Source organism: Canis lupus, chromosome 2, assembly GCF_011100685.1.
Source record: "Canis lupus familiaris isolate Mischka breed German Shepherd chromosome 2, alternate assembly UU_Cfam_GSD_1.0, whole genome shotgun sequence".
Classification (NCBI taxonomy): domain Eukaryota; kingdom Metazoa; phylum Chordata; class Mammalia; order Carnivora; family Canidae; genus Canis; species Canis lupus.
In genome coordinates this window covers 64,912,846-64,936,109 of record NC_049223.1, presented here as the reverse complement: position 1 = coordinate 64,936,109, position 23,264 = coordinate 64,912,846, and the positions used below count along the sequence as shown (strand labels likewise).

At 55.7% G+C, this 23,264-nt stretch overlaps 1 protein-coding gene across 5 annotated transcripts in view; it reads right to left on the bottom strand.

Moving 5' to 3' along the window:
- The window catches only part of ZNF423 (zinc finger protein 423), a 333,820-nt gene that overhangs the window by 124,709 nt on the left and 185,847 nt on the right, over positions 1 to 23,264 (bottom strand). For all 5 annotated transcript variants that reach the window (XM_038531091.1, XM_038531093.1, XM_038531092.1 and 2 more), the window contains 2 exons: positions 13,223 to 16,452; positions 6,194 to 6,278 (listed from right to left, as the gene is read on the bottom strand). In XM_038531091.1, coding sequence (XP_038387019.1) covers positions 6,194 to 6,278; positions 13,223 to 16,452 — 3,315 coding nt within the window. The remainder of the gene's footprint in view (positions 1 to 6,193; positions 6,279 to 13,222; positions 16,453 to 23,264) is intronic.

Below are 23,264 nucleotides of genomic sequence, written 5' to 3'. Positions count from 1 at the left end.
TTACCCTCTGAGCTTCTATATCTCACACTCGTGACATTACACGGAACTTCTCCTTTGGGGTTCTCATCTCCCCAACTGGATGAGAGGAGAGTTTCCTCACTGAGCCCCCCAAGGATCTCAGACATGTTTACTGAACTAAAGTTATCATTAGAGGAAAGACCTACAGGAGACCTTTTCCTCTTAAAAAAAATTTTTTTAAGGCAAGAAATCTATGAAAACAAGAACATTTCCACTATTTTAAAATCCAGAATTGATGGGTCCTTCCTAAACCAAAGTGCTTGATCAACAGCTTCCTTAAACCAACCAAAGAGGTTCAAATTCAGGGAAATGGAGTCCTCTCATGCTAGGGGGGCTGCTAAGGGATTTTGCAAAAATAAAAATAAAGAAATTAAAAAGAATGGGATGATAAGCTGTCTGTACAGGCTTGCTATTCTGACAGAGCAGTTCCAGAACTTGAAATGTAATCTCTGGGGGGAGAGGGAGACATTTTTATCACGTATTAAGGGTAGACAGATGTTTTAGGTCTGGCATTACCTGAATCAAAAGCACCATGGAAGAGCCTAGCACAGCCCCACTCAACAACATGTGTTCACGGTAGAGAGTAAACAGGAACCCCTTCTCCTTGTCCTTTTCATGTTTTCCTCTTCAGTTATATCTGAGGGGTTTTCTATTTCCCTGGTATGAGGGCAAAACACTGATTTCCACACCAGACCTTCCTTCCCCTCCAAAACGCTGCAAGCGGGGTCTTCAGCTCGGGTCTCGGGCACATAAGCAGCCGCAGAAAGAGTGGGTACCCGGTCTGCAAGGTGGCTTCCAATACGCCTCCAGGGTGTGCCTCTTAAAGACTTCGAAGACAGACCCCCACCACACACACATGCATATGCACACGCACACACCCCCTCCAGGCGCACACACCCCCTCCAGGCGGACCATGGGCCGTCCTGCCACAGCCAGGGGAAGGCCTAGGGACAGCACAAAGGATAAGGACCACGAGCCCAGCGTGGGTGGGGGGTGGGGGGGAGGCATTTCAAAGGCCTGAGCAGGAGGTGGGAGAGGCTGATCTTCCGGATAGCCCTAATTTCTTCACCCCTAATGGCAAAGCTTAGCCCTCAGAGGCACCCAGGGAATACAATTGATGTGACCAGGAAAACAACATCCCCAGAAGGCCTAATGCCCCACTGGGCTGAGTGTGACTCTGTCCCGGCTGGCTGCCTGCCAGGGAGTCCACACCACTTTCCAAGGACATTGAGGGTGGACGTTCCTGTCAAGATTCCCTGAGGACCATCCCTCCCCAGCTCTGACCTCCTTGGGGCTCCCCCCAGGGACCTGTGAAGCCCTGGGTAAAGACACCAGGGCCCAGAGGCTGAGTCACCCCCTTAGGGCCAACCTAGGTCACAGCAAGTTCATTATTCCAAGGACAAGTTCTCAGACCCCTTACACAGCCACACCCGGCAAGAACGGAGAGGAGAGACATCACGGGCAGCTGAGCAGTGGGCAGGCCTACCCTTGGCAAATCGGCTTCCTTGGGACCTGAGGCCTCAGGTGCCCTAGGAGGGCTGTGCACACTTTGTCTATACATGTTCAACATGCAGGGGAAGACACTCCTCCCTTCTCCAGCCTTCTCCAGGAAGGGGGTCCTGCCTCTGGACCAGGCTATAGGAAACCCAGGAAGAGCCATAACGGGATTGTGGGGCGGGGGCGTGCAAGGGACATCCTTCCAGATGTGAAGGAAGTGGCTGGTGGGCAAGGGCAGCCAGGCGGGGCCAGGTCATCCATCCCTGGGGGAGGCCCCAGAACAGGCTATGGACCGCTCCAGGTTTCTGATGGGCCTGCTGGGGGAAGGGGGGGTCGAAAACCATTTCAAGATCTGGGGGAAGCCCAGAGAAGGGGGCCTCGTTCCCTGTGGGGAGGGGGGATTTCAAAGGAGACCTTGCTGCCGGAAAGGTTTCAAAAAACCCTTGGCTCTCTATGGGCTCCAAATCACTCCCTCGCCAGCAGCAGCCGGGAGAGGGTGCTGGGAAATGTTCCCAAGGAGATGCGTCCCTGAGTCATCATAACTCCCAGGGTCTGGAGGCTGCACAGCCATGGAGAGGCCCCCCGCTATAAAAAGGCCAGTTTAGCATCCCCCAAGGGAGGTCTCCAGCAGTCTGGGTCCCCGGGGAGGCTGGCCTCAGACCCCCCCAGCGCCCCATGTTTATGAGAAGGCCGTCAAGCTGAACAGTGCCACTTTTACCCGAGTCCCCTTGGTGCAGCTAAGGGGGGGCTTTTGCCCCCACCAGCTCCAGGCATCCACTCTGGCCTTGGGCCATTTAGCAGGGGAAGCTGTCCACAGGGACACTGGGCCCCAACAGTTCTTACTGGGACTTCGGAGCCAGCCCCAGCTGGGGCTCTTGTGCCCACTACTCTTCCATTCATATCTCCCACGGTTGCCCCCTGCCACCTTCCCCAGGCCACCAAGGCCAACTAGGCACAGGGCACAAACTCAGTATCAGTTCTATCACCTCCCTCCTCTCTTCTTTCCCGGCCTCATCCCCTCACCTCCAGACCAGACCGGGCAGGTCTCTGTTCTCTCCCATCTTCTTCCCCGCTCAACACTGCAGGCAGACTCATCTCCCTATAGCACTCAGCTACATCCAGGCCATACTCTGCTCCAAAACCTTCAAAGCCTCCCTAGTGCACACATTCAGGTGCCCATGGGGACCAGGCTGGGGCACAAACGAACAAAGCAGCTCCTAAAATACAGTCGGGATTTGTGCCTGGGAACACACAATCCCAGCTACCACCAAGGTCCTGTCAGCTGTGCCATATGGGAATTCAGGGCCCTGGCTGCCACCTCTTCTGGTTTTTCAAGAGAAGCCAAATAAAATATCAGCCAAGGGACCCCCCCAGATTTGAACCCTGGCCCTCACGGTGGAGTCCAAACCCGAACCCCTGAACCCGGCATTCAAGGCCCTCTGTGCCCTGGCCCCAAGCTGCCTCCCACCTTCACTGCCCACGATGCTACCATATGAGATACCTTCATCCCAGCAAGGTTGGGCTCCTCCAGCCCCAAAACTCCCTCCTCTGCTCTTGCCTCTGAGCCTGGCTCACCCTACAGTCCTCCCACAGACCCTTCTCCCCGCCTTCTAGGTCTAACAGCACATCCCACAAGGACCTCCTTCTGCCGAGCCCTCCAAGAGCCACTGTTTCTGGTGACTGGCCTTTCTTGTCAGAGCTGCTGCCTCTACCAGTGATGCACCTGCCACAGAGAAAACTCTTCACCAGCCTCCAACACCCAGGCCTTTCTGACAGACCACTTTGGATCCAGCAGTCCTCATTCTGGGAGCATCAGCCCCCTGGCACTGTGCTTACCTGGATGCCATTAGCTTTCCCTGCAGGCACAGCACCCAAGGGTGGCACTGGGTCCTTCCTGCCACAAACCCTGGCAGGGAGCCACACATGGTGGAGGGAGCCCAGCTTTATTCAGACCCTGGTTCTGCTACGCCATCTCTGGAAGAACTTGGATAAGTCATTGGAGCTCCTCGATGAGATGGTGGGGCTCAGCGCCCTCACCCAGTGACGCCTCCCTTTGCAGCATGATGTGTGTGCTGGGGTGTCTCCTATGGGGTGCCGTAAGGTTTCTGCGGGCGGGACTGGGTCCCCTGCTCCCTCGATCACCTGAGACCATCCCAGTGCTCTGCATTCAAGAGGTGCTCAGTCGATGTTCTTTGATAAATAGGGTTGATGAGGCCAGACGAGGACAAGGATGTGGCGAGGGCAGGTTAGAGCAGGAGATCTTACCCTGCCACCAGAGAGAGGCATGGCTCATGTGGGGCCCCCAGTCCATGCCTCGCAGTGTGGGCATTGCACGGTGACACTGCATGGTGACGGTTTCTGCAATTGTGTGAACGTCTCACTCAGACCCTTGAGCCCTGAGACCATCAGCTCCTTGCTTCCGGCTCCCTGTGCGTCCTGGGAACCAGGCCAGCTCAGACACTGCAGCGCAGGCTCGCGAGGCGCCCTCCCCAGCCACCAGACAGGACCGTCTCCCTCGGGAGCCTGGTGCTCTGCTCACACAAAGGTCCGGATGCCCCTCACGCCCCCCCTTCCATGGGCCAGCCCACCTCTCTATTTAGGAGCAACCTGCTCGCCTTCCACCTGAGGGTACGCAGCTTCCAGACTCCGCACACAAGGAAAGGTAGAAGGGGGGTGGCTGGGGGAAGCACCTTGGAAATCACCGTGGTCCAATTAGCCAGCCTCTCGCCCTCCGTGCTTACAAACAGGCGCACACATTAACACCTGCTACAAAAGCAAACATTTTTAGATATCTTCATCTTTACCTCCTTGACACTCCCATGAAAGCACTCTCAGCAGCCGGTGACTGACAGAAGAGTTTCCTCCTTCTACCTCAGCAGGGGGCTTTCAAATAGAAGAAATTAAAAAGCCACCAATCTCCCTGTCAAGCTGAACTCCCGGGGCCTTCCCTGCCCCTCCTCAGCTACCCCTGCCCCCTCACCACCGGGTGAGCCCTACCACGCACACCCCAGCACCCTTGGGGGAACCACTGCATCACCGGACACTGGACATCCAAACCCACTGAGTGCCCCAAGGCTGCAGCTAGGTGGGGACCGGGCCACCACCCTCACCCCGAGCATGATGCCTCTGACGAAGGGCCCTAGCCATTGCTCCTTTTGTGGAGAACGTGGGTGGCGGCACAGAGGTGGAGCAGTTCTCATACATCCAACTGCCTTGGAATTCTGTCTGTGGGTACCTACTGAAGGTAAACCCCCTCATACCCCATGGCCCACCCATCCCAGCCCCACCAATCTTCCCATGATGACTGCAGGCACATGCTCACCAAAACACGCATACGAGAGCATCCATAGCAGCACGTTGGCTGCAATGGCTCCAAAATAGAAATGACCAAGATGCTCATCAAGAGTAGAACAGAGAAAAAAAAAATTAAAAAAAAAAAAGAGTAGAACAGAGAAGATACGCATTCACACGACGGATTATTATATACCCGTGTGAAGGGGCGATGTCCAAACTATAGGCACTAAAGTGAATGCGCCAAAGCCACCAGACACCGATGAGCAGAGACAGTATGATCCCATTTATATAAAGTGCAAAATGGGCAAAGAGCCTTATGCCACTTGAGATCAGGATGGTGACCTGTCGGGAGGGGGTGTGCAGAGGGGCCAGGAGGGGGCTTCAGGGATGCAGAAATGCTCTGCCTCCTTGCTGGGCTGTCGGTTACACAGGTGTGCTTGGTTCAAGAGAATTCACTGAGCTGCATGGTTAAGGGATCTCTTTGAATGTATGCAGTTAAGGGTTTTGTAAAACAGTACTCTGTGGGCATGGTTGTTTTTAAGACTATAATGGAAAGACTGTTAGAAGAAGAGTCAGGAAAAAAAAAAAAAAAGAAGAGTCAGGATGCTGACCCTACACCTGAAGCCTCACTGCTCAGACTGCAGGACACTTGGAGACGGTGATGTTACTTCCACCAGAGACCCAGGGCATCAGGATTCCAGAAGCTCCCAAAGCCCTCACTGCCAAGTCTTTCACCCCCTTGGGCCAGCCCCCAGGGTCACTGGAAATCCACCTGTGCTCCCTCTTGCATGGAGGGCTCCCCCCCACAGCCGCCAGAGAGGCCACATCCATCCATGGAAGGCACAGAAGACCTCCCGACTTCCCTCCGTCCCGCAGGTCAAGAGGGAGCACTGTGGCACTTTGAAAGTTCCCCTTCTGGAAAGGCTGAATTTTCCAAAGTCCAAAACCACTTGAAGAGGACTAGGAAAAGTATTGAAATAACTTTGTAAGCGCTCTGTTTTGACAACGTGCCTGAGGAATTCACCACGTTTAGCGGGGAAATGTGAGCAGTTAAATCTATTCAATGTCATGACATACGAAATTGAAGCATAATTGCCCCTGAGTGCTTGACAACTGGAAAGCACTCCGTTTCAGAAATGGAGGGAAATTTATGCTGGGAAATGGAAGAGATTGTCAAAAGTTTGATTGTAATGTGAGTGGAGCTGCGACAAGAAGGCTGGGATGAAGAAAGTGCTCCAGCTTACATTTTACTCCCATTTGCAATGCCTCTGAAAAGCAGCAGTGACTGTATCTTTCGCCCTAAAAGCAGTGAAATGATGATTGGAACCACAGATTTCAAACCCCGATGAGTGGCCCCAGCATGAGTGGGAAAACGCTCTCTTACCAATCATGTGGTTGGCAACATGGATTTGGATCTCTCTCTCGTTCTCAAAGGTCATCTGGCACTTGATGCACTGGTATGTCTTTTTCTGTTTGGAAGTCAAAGAAAGAGGAATTAGATAGTCAGGAGGTGGAAAAGAACATAAAGCAATAGTGCCTGGAGGTACTGGCTCAAGACTTTCCAGAATGGCTCTGGTCCCCTCCCAGGGTCTCTCTGGGCCATTCTCTTCCCACCTGCCTCCAAATCCAGCCCTCCAGCCTGGGGAAGGGGACTAAGCTACATTCTAAGGGAGCTGCTCCTCTGTTAGATCTGGGGAAGTTGCCATGATAGGAATCACCATCCCAAGGTGAGAGCACACAGTATGACCATGGAAGAGATGCCAAGGGAGGCTGCTCTGCTTGGAGCATGCTCAAATCCAGCTACCCATCTATCCGTGTAGCATCATCCACCCATCTACCCACCATCAACCCACCTATCCATCTATACACACACGCACACGCACACACACACACACACATAATGCACACATCTGTCAACACATCAATCCATCTACCTGGCTTATCATCCATCTACCTATACATATTTACCCATCCATCCATTCATTCATCCACCTTCTATCTACACATCCATCTGCCTATACATCCATCTACCTATCCTCTATCTACCCATCCACCCACCCACCCTTTTAACCCACCATACATCTATCTTTCCACCCATCCAACTACTCTCTCTCTTTACCCACCCTAAGGACCATGGGCCAAAGAGGGATACTGCTCCTGACAATCCTGGTGCTTAGAAGTAACTGAGGAATTCCTCATTTGCCCTAGGTACACACAGGTGATCCTATGGCTGGCTTCCACACACAGAAAGCTGATACCAGCTGCCTTGAGGGGATGGGAGCAGGACAAAGGAGATGATGGGAAGCTTCGGAGCTTCTCGAAGACCCAGTGCAAAAAGCAGAGCTCATTCTCAGCAACTAAGCCTGGGTGGGTGATTGTGAAAGCAGCCCCCTGTGGACATGGGCAGTATTGCCTGTGTGGGGGAAGGTCTGTGGCTGTGGGTTTTTATGAAGCGGGGGTGGGGGTGGTGGGGGTGGTACTGAAATCCAAAATATCCAAGCTTTTTGAAGACCACTTCAGCTCTGGGATGATGGGGCCTTCCTCCACCTCTGGAAAAGGGAACAGGACTTTGGATTTCCTGGCTGAACACTCAGGCCCAACCCTCAACTCTACAGCCAGTATGAACCACCAGGGGGCTCAGTTGTCTCAGCTCCCAGGGTGGCTCCAACCACATCTACAGCTCCCCTCAAGGACCTGGTCCCACCTCCAGGCCTTTGCCCATGCTGTGTCCTCCAGTTGGAGTAGACTTTCCATCCTCGAGGACACCATTCAAATGTCACCTCTGCCGAGAAGCCTCCTCTTCCCACCCCAGGATGTTTTCAGGGGCTCCTGAGGCCCCCAAGCTTATGTTTAAAGCATCTAGTTAATCAGCACATGGGTTCGTCATGGCTAATTGACTCGTTTGCTCCCCCACTGCACCACAAGTACCCAGAGAGCTAGGAATGGGTTCTGTCCACCTGTGTGAGCTCCTTTGCCAGCAGAGACTCGTACTCAGGAAGCATTTGTTGAACAAAAGAGCAGAGTTTGCAAATACTATGTTGCAAAGCACTCTGCTAAGACAGAAGGAGAAAAGGAAAGCAAAGATGACTTCTAAATCCTGGGTCTTCACCACCTGGCACAGCACAAGGCCTGGCTCAGGGCGACTGCCTAATAATGACTTGACTTTTATTACAGTTGTTACTGGTACTGAGCAAATGCTGGTCGAACATAGGAATGAGGAAAGGACAGTCTTAGCTGGTGCCGGGAGCTTCGGTTCCAGCGGTGGCGTCCCTGCTCAGGCTCCAGGACCGGCTCAGAGAAGACTGGGGCCCTTCCCTCAATGTAGCAGGAGGACTAGGGATTCAAAAGAGTGGACCAGAAGCGGACACTCAGCATGGAAATGCGCTGGGGAAGAATGGCATGAGGCTGGGAGGCAGGACACAGCTGGGGATTCTGGCCTCACAAGAGACAGGGACGAGATGTTCAGGCCAGAAGAGACTGTGGGGGCTGAGGTCTTCTGGGGGGACACAGTCCCAAAGCCCCCATGCTCACGGACAGCAATGATCTCGGGTCTCTCCACTGTCAAAATCAGTCATTCTTTCCCTTCTCACACGTATGCCCCAGTCAGGGAGGGAGGAGTGAGGGAGAATGAACCACACCCCAGGAAGTTCCACACCAAGGAAGCCCAGAGTAGGCCACGTTTCCCCTCCACGGTTCTGCTTGGGAAGGAGTCTGTGGAGGCCATAGCCGTGGCCAGTCAGGACCAGGGCAGCAGACAGTCCAGGATCAAGGTGATTTGGGTTGTTCCTCCTAGGAGTGGGTAAATGGAGTGGGTCACTGTGCTTGGAAAAAAAAAAAAAAAATCACCAGGGGCCGGGCAGGCTGAAAAGCTACCCCCCAGTGCTCCTCCACATGCAGCCACCCCTCAATGGCAGGAGGAAGACTGCCCGATAACTGGGCCCTTCCTGATGGGGAAAAAGACTCAAGGGGATTCCCAAGGGAGTGGACATCACTAACCACAAGAGCCTAGAGGTACACACACACACACACACACACACACACACACACACACAGCCTGCATGCACAGGTATAGACATGCCCATGAGGACACACACAGACAGGCAAGCAGACGTATGCACCCTCCCTTGCCCAACTCACTGTCAACACACAAGACCCCCAACCCACAGCAGGCACACAGCAACTTGCTCCCCATAATACAGACACACAGGTACAACACCCTCAGAGCAGCAGAGGTGTCCTCAAGTCCTCAGGCCACAAGTTCACATGGGTTGACGTATCCAAACTCACCCTGAGACACAAAAGCTTGGGGCTCTCTCACTGGATCCCCAACAGCTACATCCATCATGCCCAGACGTGCCCACGGCTGCACAAGCACATGCACAGACCCCTGCCATACACACCTTCATGGACACACGTGGTCACTCCCAAGTGTCCACATGTGCACTTGCACACGGGGCATGCATGCTCCACCACACACACACATTCACTGACACCAGCATCACTAGCACATGTATTATACCCAGAGGCGACCATTTGGAGACAGCCCTCCCAGCCGAGCATGTAGGGCCAGGGTGCCCCCAGGTCCTCCGTGCTAGTGGAAGTTCAGGGACAAGCAGGCGAGCACTCTCTCACTCTCTCTCCCTCCTGGTGCAATGTTAGCCAGATCCCATCCTTACCCCAAGACCTCCTCTTGGTCTGTCTCCCCTTCCCTATCCCCCAGGGATCCCCTCCTCCTCTGGAGCTTCAGTCCCCACCAGGAGACATAATTAAAGAAAGACAGAACTTGGCATTCAAAGCACCTCCTCTGTCATAAGCCCCTTCCCCAGGGCCCAGCCCAGGAGAACCAAAGCTGAGCCCTCGGGCTTGCAGACAGGGCCACCTCCCCATGCATGGCTCCCAGCAACCTCAGAGAGGAGCCCAGGGCAGAGGGAGAACTTTTGAGACTGGCAGAGAGAGGAGACAAGAAGACAGGAAGATACAGAAGACAGCTCATGGCTGATGAGTTTCCACAATCATGATGGCAGCTCACATTTACTGAGCACCTACTATGTGCAGGCTCTGTTTATTCTGTAGACTCACAATCACTAGGTAAGCCCCACTTTAAGGGGGGAGAAAGTGGAGTTTGGAGAGGCTAAACCACTTGGCCAGAGCCCCACAATGCTGAGCGAGGGGACTGGGATTTGATGCCAGGCAGGCTGCCTCGGGAGCCACTGTCTGAGCAGCTTTTCTCAGTTCCATGTCCCAAAACACCCCAGACAGTCCTGGGCTAGGGGACAGACAGCTGGTGTGGCCTGCCCAAGCCCTCTAACCCATGTGAGACCCCCCCCCATTCTGCCCACCTGGCACTGTGAGGGCCTAGGGAGCCAATGGAGGGCTGGGGTCTGTTTACGCTGGCCTAGAATTGGGGTGATGTTGTTACTACCCATAAACAGAGCCAGGGCAGGGGGGGCGGGGTTAGAACCTCCATGCTTCCTGCTCCAGCCGATAGCAGCCTCAGCCCCACGGGAACCCAGTCCTCCAGGGGCTGGTTGCTATGGCTACACTCCCGAGGGTCCCAGCCTGCCAGCCCCCAAGCCCTCACACGGCCCCCAGAGTCTGCTCTTGCATGCGTGAGTCCTGGGGGAACAAGGGGTGGGCAAACAGACAGCTTGGCCCCTGCCCCCAGGCGTGCCCAGGCAGGGGGCAAGGCCCCAGAGGCTGGGCCTCCAAGGGGAGGTTCCAGGCTTTGTCTAGCTCCTTTCTGCAAATGGCCCATCTGCCCAAGCCTCTAGATGTGACTGTCTGTTCACCTCCCTCGAAAGGCCTGGGACAGGGAGAGGAAGGTCTGTCGGGCTCCTAGAAAATAAGCCCCCTCGGGTTTGAATCCCTGAGCTGCCAGGCACAGCTGTGCATCCCAGGGTATGTGCTCCTACTTTTCTGAGCCTGGGTACCATTTTTGCCAAAACAGAGGTCACGGCAAAGCTCCCAGGTTGTTGTCATGGAAATGGTCTGAGAGGCTTTGCCCACACAGTCGGGGCTTCATGAAGTGGTACTTGATGCAGAACCAGGGCAGAGACTAGGGAGGGGCAGGCTCCAATAGGCCAAGGCATTGGAGGCACAAGAAGCAGCCCCCCCACCCCCCGGCCATCAGGCACCCCAGCACCGAGGTGGGGAGGCAGGGATGGGGCTGGGGTGCACCCAGGAGGGGGTGTACAGGGCCTCAGGCCTGACAGTCTGAACAAGGGGGGTGACCACCTTGGAATGCACCCCAGCCTGCAACCAGGATGGGCCCCAGAACCTCCAGGCAGAATGTGCGTCAAGAGCGCGGCTATGGCACCACACTTTGCTGGGTTCGAATCCCTTCTCTGCCTCTTGAAAGCTGGAAGCTAATAATGGCCAACTCTTCCGTGCCTCAGTTTCTTCATTCATAAAGGCAGTGTCAGAGGGCCGATAGAAAGCACTCGGCACATCCTTCCCCCTCGGTAAGCATGAGCTGTGATCGTAAACGGGAGAGACAGCAAGCGATGTTCACTGTGCACCCAGCACTTCCCTTACGCCCTTAAAGCTCAGGGCGAAATACCGAGGTCAGCACAGGAAACAGTCACTGTGTTTAACAACCCATGAGGCACAGGCACCAACCAATCAGAGCAGGTGTTCGTTAAAACCCAGAAGGCCCCCTGCCCCCACCCCCCCGTGCCTCCCACGTGATGTCAGCTCTGGAGACGGACCCTGTCGCTACGTGTTGCTACCATTATCACCATTACTCTCTGGCTTCACAGGCGAGGACGGAGGCCCAGAGAGATCAAACCCCTGGGGGGTCCTGGAAGAGGGAGATTTCCACGTGAACCCAGCCCTTCTGATTCCAGGGCCCAAAGCCCGCCGCTCCCCCCCCCACCCCCCAGTGCACCCACACTGGCCAGCCAGCCAGCTGAGGCTGAGCAGAGCTGAGAAATGGTGGCCAGGGCCAGTACCCAGTACCCAGTACCTCCTGTGGGTGTCCTAGGTGACCCCTGCCCAGAGACGTGGCTCCATCAAAAGGCCCTGAGAGAGTAAGGTGTTCCCGGCCCCACAGGGAGGCTCTTCACTCCAGAACAAAGCCCCAGGCCCCCAGCGGGACACTCCACTCTCTCCTCCTTCCCATGTTTCTCTCTCCAGCTGAGGGCACACAGACAGGCCGTGGGCTTGCTGGGGCTCAGTGGGGAGCTGGGCCAGCAGGCCCCGAAGGTCCCTTCCCCTGCACCTTTCCTTCTACTCTCTCCAGCCCTCCTCCTTTCTCATTCTCACCCTCAAAATCCCAGAGTCCCAGGCCCCAGTTCTGATCCCACTTCTGATCCCGTAGTGAAACACCCAGAACTACATCCCTGTCTTCCAAGCAAGCACCTGCAGCGGGTGGCCCTTCTCCAAACTCTGCCTTCCTGCCCGTGGCGCCAACAGTGGTCCTCAAGGGAAAGATACTCCCGAGATCCGCCTGGCACCTCCTCAGTCTGGAAACAGACAACAGACTCGGTGGGAATCCCCGGGCCCATGCTGTCTGACACCCAAGGGCCACACAGGCTCCAGGCCCACCACAAGGTGCCCCTTGGCCACTGTACCCATGGCCCACGTGGACCCACCAGGAGCCCGAACCTGCCCCACCTCACAGAACCCTACTAGCTACGGGCCTGTGGCCTCCCCTGTGCCTGGGAGCCCCCAAGGTAGGGTCCATTTCTGATTCTCCTCGACTGCCAGGCACCCCAAACATAGTGGGTGCTTAGGACAAATCTGATGAAGGAATGAATGGATCCATCCATCACTAAGGAGAACAGTAGCTGGACCCATTCCTGGGTCTTCCACGCACCACCAGCTGCACTAACTATAATGACGCGCTGTTCACCATAACATGAGCTGGGGATTCCAGCTAGCATGCTCGGCCCAAACTAAGTGCAGGTCCTGAGCCCTTTATGTGGGATATTCTCTCCATGGATTATGAAAAGAATCCTGGACCTGAAGCCCAGAGAGCAAAGGGACTCGCCCAAGGGGACTCAGCGAACAAACAAATCCATCTACCCCACGTCTGTAAGAAAAACGGCATCACCAATGCAGCGATACCCTGTGTCAGCCGGCACATGAGGCCCTTTGCTTATCTTACACCACGGGTCCCTAACAGCAACCCTACAAAGTCCAGACAGTTGTTGTTCGTTCCCCTTTTGCAGATGTGCACTCAACAAATGAGGCCAAGAGAGATGGATAATGTACACCATGCCACACAGCGGGAAGGAACCGACAGCCTAGGGACCACCTCAGAGTCTGCGACAGAGCGGGTGTACTTGACCACCGCACGTCGGCACAGCTGCTCCGGGGCACTAGAGGCAACAGCCCGGGGAGGTACAGAGCTCAGCGTGGGCGGCACCCTCGGGGGTCAGCAGAGCCCCAAGGAGCAGGGGCAGGCTCTTACCCGGGGCACTGGCGACGTCTGGGCGCCTTTCCGGGGCCCACTGGTCTCCGGCGTGAGGTCGCGGTGGTCCACCTGCATGTGGCTCTCCAGGTCCTCGGCACACTCGAACTTGACGCTACACTCGGGACAGCGGAGGCCAGCGCAGGGCCGGTCGGCGGGCTCGGGTGGGGCCAGGCCGCCCGCCTGTCCGTTGGCACTGCGGGCCATGCAGCCGGCGCAGAGGCCGTAGGGGAGCCCGTTGACGTCAAGCTTCACCAGGTCCTGCTTGCTGCGGAACTCCTTGAGGCACAGGGCACACTTGTAGAGCTTCTGCAGCCCCTGGCCATTGGGGGAGGAGGCTGCTGAGCTGCCCGCCAGCTTCTGCATGTGGAAGGTGCCGTGGATCTTGAGCTCGAGCGTGGAGGTGACCGTCTGCATGCACACGACACAGCGGAAGCCTGTGAGCGAGTTGCGCAGGTCGGGATGCATCTGACAGTGCTCAATAAACTCCTCCTCACTCTGCAGGGGCATCTTGCAGATCCGACAGGTGCCCGTGTCCAGGCTCTTGCTGTGGGTCACCTTGTGCTCGGTGAGCGTCAGCAGGGAAGGGAAGCGCTCGCCGCAGATGGGGCACATGTAGTGCTTGGCGGGGCCCCGGTGCGTCTGCAGGTGCTCCCGGAGCCCGTTCTCCGAGAAGAACGTCCGCGAGCACACGTTGCACTTGTGGCTGCCCTTGATGAACTCGGCCTTCTTGCGTGAGCCGTCGTCCTCGCCGGGCCGGATGTTGTGATCTCGCAGCCGGTGGTTCTGCAGCAGCACCTCCATGGTGTAGGCCGCCCCGCAGATGTCGCAGCCGTACATGGGCTCCGACGCATCCACGTCGTCCTCACTGGCTTCATGGCTATTGGGCGCCTCGGGGTTCTTAAGCAGCATGCCCGGCAGGTCAGCGGGCTCAGTCTTCTTGGCAGCGGCGGCGGCAGCGGCAGTGGGGGGCACCCCATTGGCTGTGCCATTCTCTGTGGCAGCATCGAACACGCAGTGCTTTTCACGTAGGTGCTTCTCCAGCAAGATGATGGCATGGAAGGCCTTGCTGCAGAACTTGCAGTTGTACTTCTTGCTGTGCGTGGTGATGTGGCACTGCAGCTCCACCTCGGTGCTAAAGGTCTCCCCACAGAAGATGCACTTGTGTGCCTTGGCCGGGTTGCCTAGGTGGCTGTGTTTGACATGCACCTGCAGGTCAGCCTCCTTGCGGAAGTCCCAGTTGCAGGCCGTGCAGCGGTACATCTTCTTCTCATTGCTGTGCTTCACCGCCAGGTGCACCTGGATGGATACCTTGGAATCGAAGACCTCCTGGCACAGGGTGCAGTGGTACAGCACAAAGGTGTGCATGTCCAGCAGGTGCTTCTGCAGGTCGTCCACAGAGGAGAACTGCTTATCACAGCTCTCGCACACGTAGTGGGTCGACGTGGTCATGTAGTGGACTGTCAGGTGCTGCAGGAGGGACTCCTGGGAGTCAAAGTCCTCTTTGCACTGCGGGCACGCCTGCTTCCGCAGCAGCAGCTCCAGGTGCAGCTTCAGGTGGGTTTGGAAACTCTCAAAGTTGGAGAACTTGAGATCACACTGGTTACAGGGGTACTCGCCATTGGAGATGGAGTTGGCACTGGCCGAGAGCCGCTGCCGCTTGGGGGAAGACACCTCCACGTCGGAGGACACTGGGCTCTGCTCCGCCTTGGACTTCTTGCTGTGGGCGAGCGGGATGTTCTTGTGGTTCTCCTTAATGTGCTTGGTGAGCTTCAGGATAGAGCCGAAGATGGGCGAGTTGGTGCAATAGGGACAGGAGTAGACCTCCATGAAGGACTGCGCGGGCTGCACGACCGGGGACTCTAGCTTGGCGCCACCCACACCACAGTGGGCCTGCTGGATGTGCTCTGTGAGGGAGGATTCAGTAAGGAAGCCCATGGAGCACTGGTTGCAGAAGAAGGCGTTGTTGCCGTCTGGCGGGTTGACATTGGGGCCGCAGTGGGAGACGCGGATGTGCTCCTGCAGACTATTGATGTCAGCGAACATCTCAGGGCAGTAGTTGCAGTGGAAGGCAGAGATGTTGCCGAACTGCATCACGGGGTAGGCATGGTTCTTGTGCAGCTTGCGGACGTGCTCGTTGAGGTTGTACAGGGTGGGCATGGAGTCCAGGCAGATCTGACACGTGTGGCTCTGCTGGGGCTTGTCCGCGTGGATGGTCTTCAGGTGGATCTCCAGCACTGCCAGGCTGTGAAAGTCCCGCTTAGAGCAGTAGGGGCAGCTGTAGACCACCTTGGACCAGCCCTGCCCATCATCCCGCAGTTTCTTCGGGCCCCGCAGCGGCTTCAAGGTGGAGTCCGGGGTGGAGCCGCGCTCCACGGAGGCGCTGGAGTCCGGCGTGGCACTACTCATGGAGGCCACGCTGCCCAGCACAGGGTCAGGGCTGACGCTGTGGTTGCTGGAGTCAGGCTGCCGGTGGCTGTCCAGGTGGCAGTAGACACCCTCCACCGAGGAGAACTGCTCGGGGCACATGGGGCACTTGTGTTTCTGGTTGGCGTGGGCTTGGTGGATGTGGGCGAGCAGCGCGTTCTCGTCCACGAAGACCTCAGGGCAGTGGATGCACTGCAGGTCGGCCTTCTCGGAGAGCTGGGGGTGGCGGGTGAGCACGTGCTTCTCCAGCTCCTCCGTCTGGCTGAAGGTGTCCTCGCAGTAGTCACACATGAAGTCGTCCTTCTTGGCCTCCTTCTCCGACTTGGCCAGATGCTCCTTGTTCTTCTTGTGCGCCTGCATGTGGCTCTGCAGCGAGCTGGTAGAGGAGAAGCCGCGCTTGCACACGGTGCACTTGAAGGGCTTGCTGGAGCTGTGGGTCTTCAGGTGGATCTTGAGGTGGTCGCTGCGGGAGAAGGCGGCCTCGCACTCGTGACAGTGGTACTTCTTGTCACCCGTGTGCAGCTTGATGTGCCGGTCGCGGCTCCTCTTGTGCTTGAAGAGGCGGCTGCAGTAGGTGCACTTGAACGGCAACTTGTCACTGTGGATCTGCTCGTGCCGCTTCAAGTAGCTCAGGCGGATGAAGGACTTGTCGCAGAACTGGCAAGGGTATGGCAGGCCCGTGCCCCCTTCCTCCTCACCCAAGCCGAGGTCACACCCATCTCCGATCATCTGCGTGGGTGACGCGACATCCTTGCTGGAGGGAGACGAGGCCACCCAGGAGAGCTGCGGGTCGTCATCACCATCTGCAGGGGGTGGGGAAGGCAGAGAGGAGATTAGAGGCAATTCCCAGGGCCGCCCAGAAACAAGGACAGAGCCGGCTTCTCGACAGCTCACACGGGCTGAGGCCCTGCAGCTGCCCAACTGCTGCAGGGGGAGTCAAGGGAGGGAGTCTGGGAGCAGGCGGGGGTGGGGGCGGAAGCAAGTGGACACAAAGGCCCTCAGGGTGCAGAGGGGGTGGCAGTCGGGTGGCAGGATAGGGAGGGGACAGTTCTTTCTCCTCAGTGACATCTGCCTGGGCCTTGCTGGACACCATACCCCCCCACAGGAGGCGAGATCTCTAGCACTTCCCTGATGGAGGTGGAGGGGAGGGGGGCATGCAGTCTGGAAAAAGTCACCAGAAATGACCTCACAGACCAGCAGTCCCAGAAGCCAAAAGGAGGCAAGTCCTCAACTGATCGAGACCTGGGGATTGACTCCCCTTCCAGCCCCTCATCCTCGTGGGAAATTCCACTTGTCCTTAGGGGCGTAGGCAAAATAGTGCAAGAAAATAAAAATGCACCTTTATGAACTCTGCTGCACGCATTTGGGGATGGAGCTGGGCCCACTGCTTCAGGGAGCAGTCAGACCCAGGAGGCCCAAGTCATGGGCATGTGGCATCAGACCCAGCAGCACAAACAGGAGTAAGCAAAGGGCACTTGAGAAGGATCTGCAAACAATCGGGGGTGGGGGGGGTGGAGGTGGGGGGTGGGGGAGCAGTGCTTGCTCCGTTCACTGCTCCCCCTCAGATTTGCCCCAAGTCCACTCAGGACCCTGGGAGATGGCCTGATGCAGGACAATTAGGGCATAAGCCCAGGCCTGGATGGCCCCTGAGCTCAGAGTCCATCGGGCCCTTAAACCCACCTTGGCAGGCAGGGGAGACTGTCCTTGCACAGATGACCACATGGCCCACCCTCCCCGGCCTTGGCTGGCCTGTCCATCCTCAGAGGAAAACTAAACAAACTAGGGGCTGGCCATTTCTGGAAAAACAAAGGCACACAGGATACAGCAAGCAGCGCCAGGAAAGCTCCCCCAAGCCTCGGTTCCACGGCTCAAGTTTCGCGTCAGGTGGATTTAAAACTTAATAATGAATGAAACGGACCGCAGGCTGCCACGGGCAGGGGAGAGACAAACAAAAGCTCAGATTCGGCCGCGCTGACCTTGCTCTTGTAACCCCGAGGAAATAAACCACTGCCCCCGCCAGCACAGCTTAGTCTCCAGAAAAAGCTTCCCAGACGTAACCCAGAAAGTCTGGGCCAAGGCAGCCCAGCAGATACACATACACATCCGTTCACACACTCTGTCTCCGCAATGACTCACACACGTGCATACATGCACACGCACGCATGCTCACACCTGGTCAACTCACCACAACCACAGGCATGGCCCTGGCCCTGAGGGTCCCATACCCCCCAGGCTCTCACAGTTGCCTCTGCTGTCCCAGGGAGGGTCTCGAGGGCTCCCTCAGCTCTGAGTCCTCTTCCTGGACCCCACCGCCACCCCAGGGTCCACCCGGGTCCCTGCCCCTGCCCCTGACCATGTGAAGATCTGCCTGACGCCAGCTGGCAGCACCAGTAAAGCCCTGCCCGGCAGGAGGAGGCTCTCTCCAAAGCTCCTGTACCTCCCGGCAGCCTCTCCACCTCTGAAGCCCCAGCGCCCAGCCGCCCAGCCTGGCACAGGGCGCCTCCCCGAACGTCCTCCTGGGGCGAGGGCGCCTGTTCCCTTGGGGGCCTCCCATTACAGGGCCCTTTGGACGGGAAGGGAAGGATGCAGCTGCTGCCAGCATCTCGGGATTAGATGCGGTGGGAGATGCCCTGGCCCCTGCCTGGTAATTCCCAGCTCTTGCCAGCTGGGCTCTGCAAGGCACAGACAAAGGGACCCAAGAGAGGAGATGGCTGGAGCCACGGGGACCTGCTGGGCCTCCACCCCCTGGCCAGGTTCAACTGGCTTTTTATTATACTGATGCCTTAGTTCAGACTCACTCAACCTGCCACAGAGCCCTTCCTGTGTGCCTGGTGCTCTGCTAAGTGCTTTTCTCACAATCACCAATGAGGCAGGAGCAGGGCTCCTCCTACCATACGGATGAGGAGACTAAGGCACAGCCACAGTGACCTTCCCCAGGAAATGACAGCACCAGGACACAGATCTGGATGAGGCTCGGCAGGTCAGGTACATAAGACTACCCTGCATAGAGAAGAAAGGCGAGGGGACCCATATGTCCAGCCCCCAATACAGTCACAAGCTGCATCTCCATTGAGCACTCCTTGACAGCACGACCACAACAAGCCCACTATCTGCATTCAGGGAGGCGCCCCCCCAGAGACCAAAGAGGTGCAGGTGCTTGCAGGGCCGATGAGCAGAAGACACAGAACCCAGGTCAGTTCAAGAGTGAGGGAGACAAGGAAGATGCCTTGCCCAGACCTAGACTGGCCGTGTCTTTCTGCCAGCGTTCATTTGCTCCCAAGCCCTTCACCCACCCCCAGAGAGACAAGAGCAGAACCCTGCACTCAGAGCTCCTCCCCCCTTTATTCTTCAGCCCGGGAGAATTCTTAACCTTTCTGACTCAGTTTCCACATGTGAAAAGGGAGAACCATGTGAGAAGCAGATGAGAAAAATTAACATGAAAAAGCCCTACTACTCCCCTTATACGAAATGTCCAGAAAAGGCCTAGCTGTGGAGACAGAAAGCAGGTTACAGTGGCCTGAGGCTGGAGCAGAGAGCAAGGCAACTGCAGATGAGCCATGAGGCATCCTTGTGAGATCAGAGCAATGCCATAAAACCAGGCTGTGGTGAGCACCGCACCGCTCTGGAAATCTACTACGTTGCTAGTTACTTAGAACAAGTTAAGTTTGTGGTATACAAATTATACCTCAATAAAGCCATTAAACAAAAGCACTATTTGGCCAATAATAATAAGAATTAGCCCTAATCAGGACCATCAGCACTAATGATATTAGCGGCTACGTGTATTGGGCATGGCTCCGTGCCAGCACTGTGAGTGCAGTGCGTCTCTTACCCTGGTTAATTTCGTTCCGTCCCCATGACCATTGGTGACACCCCACTTTTGAGATGAGGAAGCTGAGGCTCAGGGAGCCGAGTAACTTGCCCTCAGTCCCACGGCCAGATGCCCCAGCGGCATCTGGGCCAGAGTGCCCCATCTCCCAGCAGCGTGGCTTGACTCACCCTTGTCCCACCAGACTTGGAGAAGGAGAATCAACCTGCCGGGCACCACAGTCCCCAAGGCCCATTACTGGGCTGCCAGGTTGGCTCTGCTTTTCTGCAAACAAGTTGCAAAACTAAAGCAAAGCACATTATTCTGGGAGCCACAAATGGAGCAACTGTTGAGATTATAATCATCCAAAGGGAAATGACAAGAAGGCCCCTTACACTGAATAGGTGCAATCGGGGGAAATGAGCTTGTTGACATAGAAAGTCCCAAATTCAGAACTGCACTGTTCAAAGTCTTCTGTTCTCAACACTTAACCTTGGCCACTGCCGGTTCACCCCTCCAAGTGCCATTCGCTTTGGGGGCACTCGGCTTAGTGCTCTAGGAGCAGGCTGGACAAATGTGCCAGGGCCAAAGCACCCAGGATGTAGATGCAGGGATATTGACAAAGGACAAGGGCCCCCTGCCTTACAGTAGTAATGCTCCTCACACATGCACGCGTACCATGCTCAGGCGCATTTGGGACTGCACACACTCTCTGGTAGATGTGCAAAAAGAGAAGGGGTGCAGATATGGGCCACAGGCCCCAACTCACAGAGAAGGCAGTTCCAAGAAAAGTCCAGTTCCAGGACGCCTGGGTGGCTCAGTGGTTAAGCATCTGCCTTTGGCCCAGGGCATGATCCCAGAGTCCTGGGATCGAGTCCCACATCAGGCTCCCTGCATGGAGCCTGCTTCTTCCCCTGCCTATGTCTCTGCCTCTGTGTGTGTGTGTGTGTGTGTCCCTCATGAAAAAAATAAATAAAAACTTTAAGAAAAAAAAGAAAAGTCCAGTTCAACTAGCTACCCTGTGACTCCCAGGTAAATGCTTGAATAGATGACTATCTTCTAAGAGCTTTGCATGTGTTAACCCATTCTGTTCTCTCAGCAGCCCAATGAGATGGTTGCTATTATTATCTCCATTTACAAGTGAGAAAACCGAGGCACAGAGAAGTTAAGTAACTTGCCAGTGTCACACAGTTGGCAGGCAGCGGAGCCAGGATTCAACCCTGGTTAGCCTGGTTCTGAGTCGGTGCTTTCATCCTCCATCTCCCACTACTTCTTTCCTTTGGGAGGGTCAGCTGTCACCCGAAAAGATCGAGTGCCAAATGCAGTGACTAATGCAGGCCCCTGGCTTCCCCTCCCCCTTGAATGAGTTTGAAGTAATATGACAAAATGAGTAGAAAAATCACTTTCAAAATGGAGATTAAAGTCATTTAAAAATTACTAATCTTGCAAAAAGGCCTAGTAGGAAATGGGTTATATGAGGCTTTTGCTGTCTGCTGCAGGAAGAGAATCAAAACAAGAATAAAAGAGGGGAGAAATTTCGATAAAAATTCAATTAAGTAGCAAAAAGAACATTAACTGGGCTTCAGAACGCATCAGCGACAGAAAGCACAGGGTGGACCCCAAGCTCACGTGGCAGCGCTGGGTGCATTCAGGAGACTGAAGCTCACGCACCCGTCCGGGCAGAGCACAGTGGCTGCCACCCGGAATGGCTGGGAGCCACAGTCCACGGCCTCTCCTGTCACAGAGAATCAAGGTCGCAGCTGCCGAGGAAGTGCCTGGACAGAGAAGGGGTGGCAGGTGGCCCACAGACCACAGGAGTGAGCAGAAAAGGGGACCTTCCTGAAGGAAGTGAGCCTCACCTCCCACTACCAAAGCTCTGCAAGAATAAATGGCTCTGAAAAGAGCCCCGGGAGGTGCCCTGCAGCGGATGGGAAGGGGAAAGAACGGATACCCAGGGGCTCCAGGTTTCTAGGACATTCCTGGGCTGGGCAGTGCCATCCAAATGAATGAAAATGACCAGATATTCCAGACCATGAAAGAAGGCTGACGTACAGCAAGTAAGGTGCCTGGGGCAGAACGTGTTGGGGGCAGAGGGAAGGGAGCAGGACAAAGAATCCATCAGGAAATCCTGGGCCTCAGCTGGCTCTGCTCTCATATGGGAAGGTGGAATTTTGGTCTCCAAGGTCCTTACAGGATAAATAGAAAGGTCATTTTGTGCAAGATTCCAAGCATTCAGATTGTCTCCATGAGAGCCACAATAAGGCCTGACAACCCTCGTGAAGCCCCAGTGGCCTGCCAATCTTCATGAAGCCCCAAAAGATCTCCTCACCACCCCCATTTCCTTGGGAAAATGAAAATTGCCAAGGAGACAAGATCCCCACAGGACAGAGCTCTATGGTGCACCAAGCAGAGCCTCCCCTGTGCCTCCATCAGGAGCAAGAAGGAATGAGAATCGCGACCCAGCCCCAGCTCAGAGAAATGGGAACAGACTCGGGAACCATGTACGCCAATCTTGTAAGATACCAAAGGTCCAGAGACAGAAGACACTTTCCAGGGATGGTAAATTGGTAGCGGTTGCCTGGAGTACTGTATTCAGGAGGATTATAAAGCCATATCTGGACTCTGACGACATGAGTGCTGAAATCAATTGGTGATGTCTGCTGTGAGCACAGGTCTATACAAGTGGAATGTTCCAAGGGCACTGAGCGAATCAGAGTAAGGAGTCTCCGGACTCCTGACTCCCAGTGCTAAAGAAGAGGGCTTTAGCCAGAAGGTCTCCTCCTCAAAGAAAGGAGCCGTCCATCCTCTCTGAAAAGGAAGGCCTTGAGGCAGGGCCCCGAAAATCCTATTGATTGAGTACTGGTAATAGTACCGTGCAGCTGTGTTGTGATCAGAAGGGTGTCTCTAACCATAGAGAGGGGTCAGCTCCACCCCTGGCTGATGGGGAAGCCCACCCACAGTAGGCAGCAAGCAGCCCCAGCATCCTGGGATTTGCAGATGCAATGTTCCCAGAGCCTAAGATGACAAGAGCAGCAAGATGTGAACGTGCTTCAGGACACACTACAGACTACACTCCCCATAGGGCAGCCAGAACCCAAACAGGTGTCTCTCCAGACCTGAAATGATACAAATTCAGCTGAGGGGGGCATCTAGCCAGATTCCCTATCTCTTCATGGAAAACTTCATATCTACCAATCTGTGTCTCCACACCCCTGGAAGCCTGGTACAGTGGAGGGAACATGAGGGCACCAAGCAAGCTCTGAGGCCCTCTCCTGGAGCTGCTTCCAGTTCACAGTGATGGGAGCTTCTCTGGGAGGCCTGAGGCTCCCCTCCCAGCAAACCCAGGGCAAGCAGGGGCCTGGATCCCAGGACACGAAGGCCCAGCAGGAGATAGGAGCTGGCAGGCCAAAGCTCCCAAGCTGGGTGGGACATCCTTAGTATCTCAGTGCCAGAGGAGCTCAACATCCAGAGACAGAATCCAGTCTCAAACTAGGCCTGAGGGAGCAGAGGCCACAGACAGCAAGGGGCCCTGTTCCTTACCTCGGACCAGCTGCCAAGGCTGGCCCTCCATCCCGGAATATTCCTCAACTCAATGACAGCCACATGTAGAATCAATACCAGTGCAAGAGGGAGGGACAGGAAGCAAGACAAAGTTAACAGACCATCGTTCATCTTATTTCCTAGATGGGGAAACTGAGACCACACAGCAAGGAGCAGATAGATGCAGAGCTAAACTCATTAAAAACCGCAGCACTCGGGACACCTGGGTGGCTAAGCGATTGGGTGTCTGCCTTTAGCTCAGGTCGT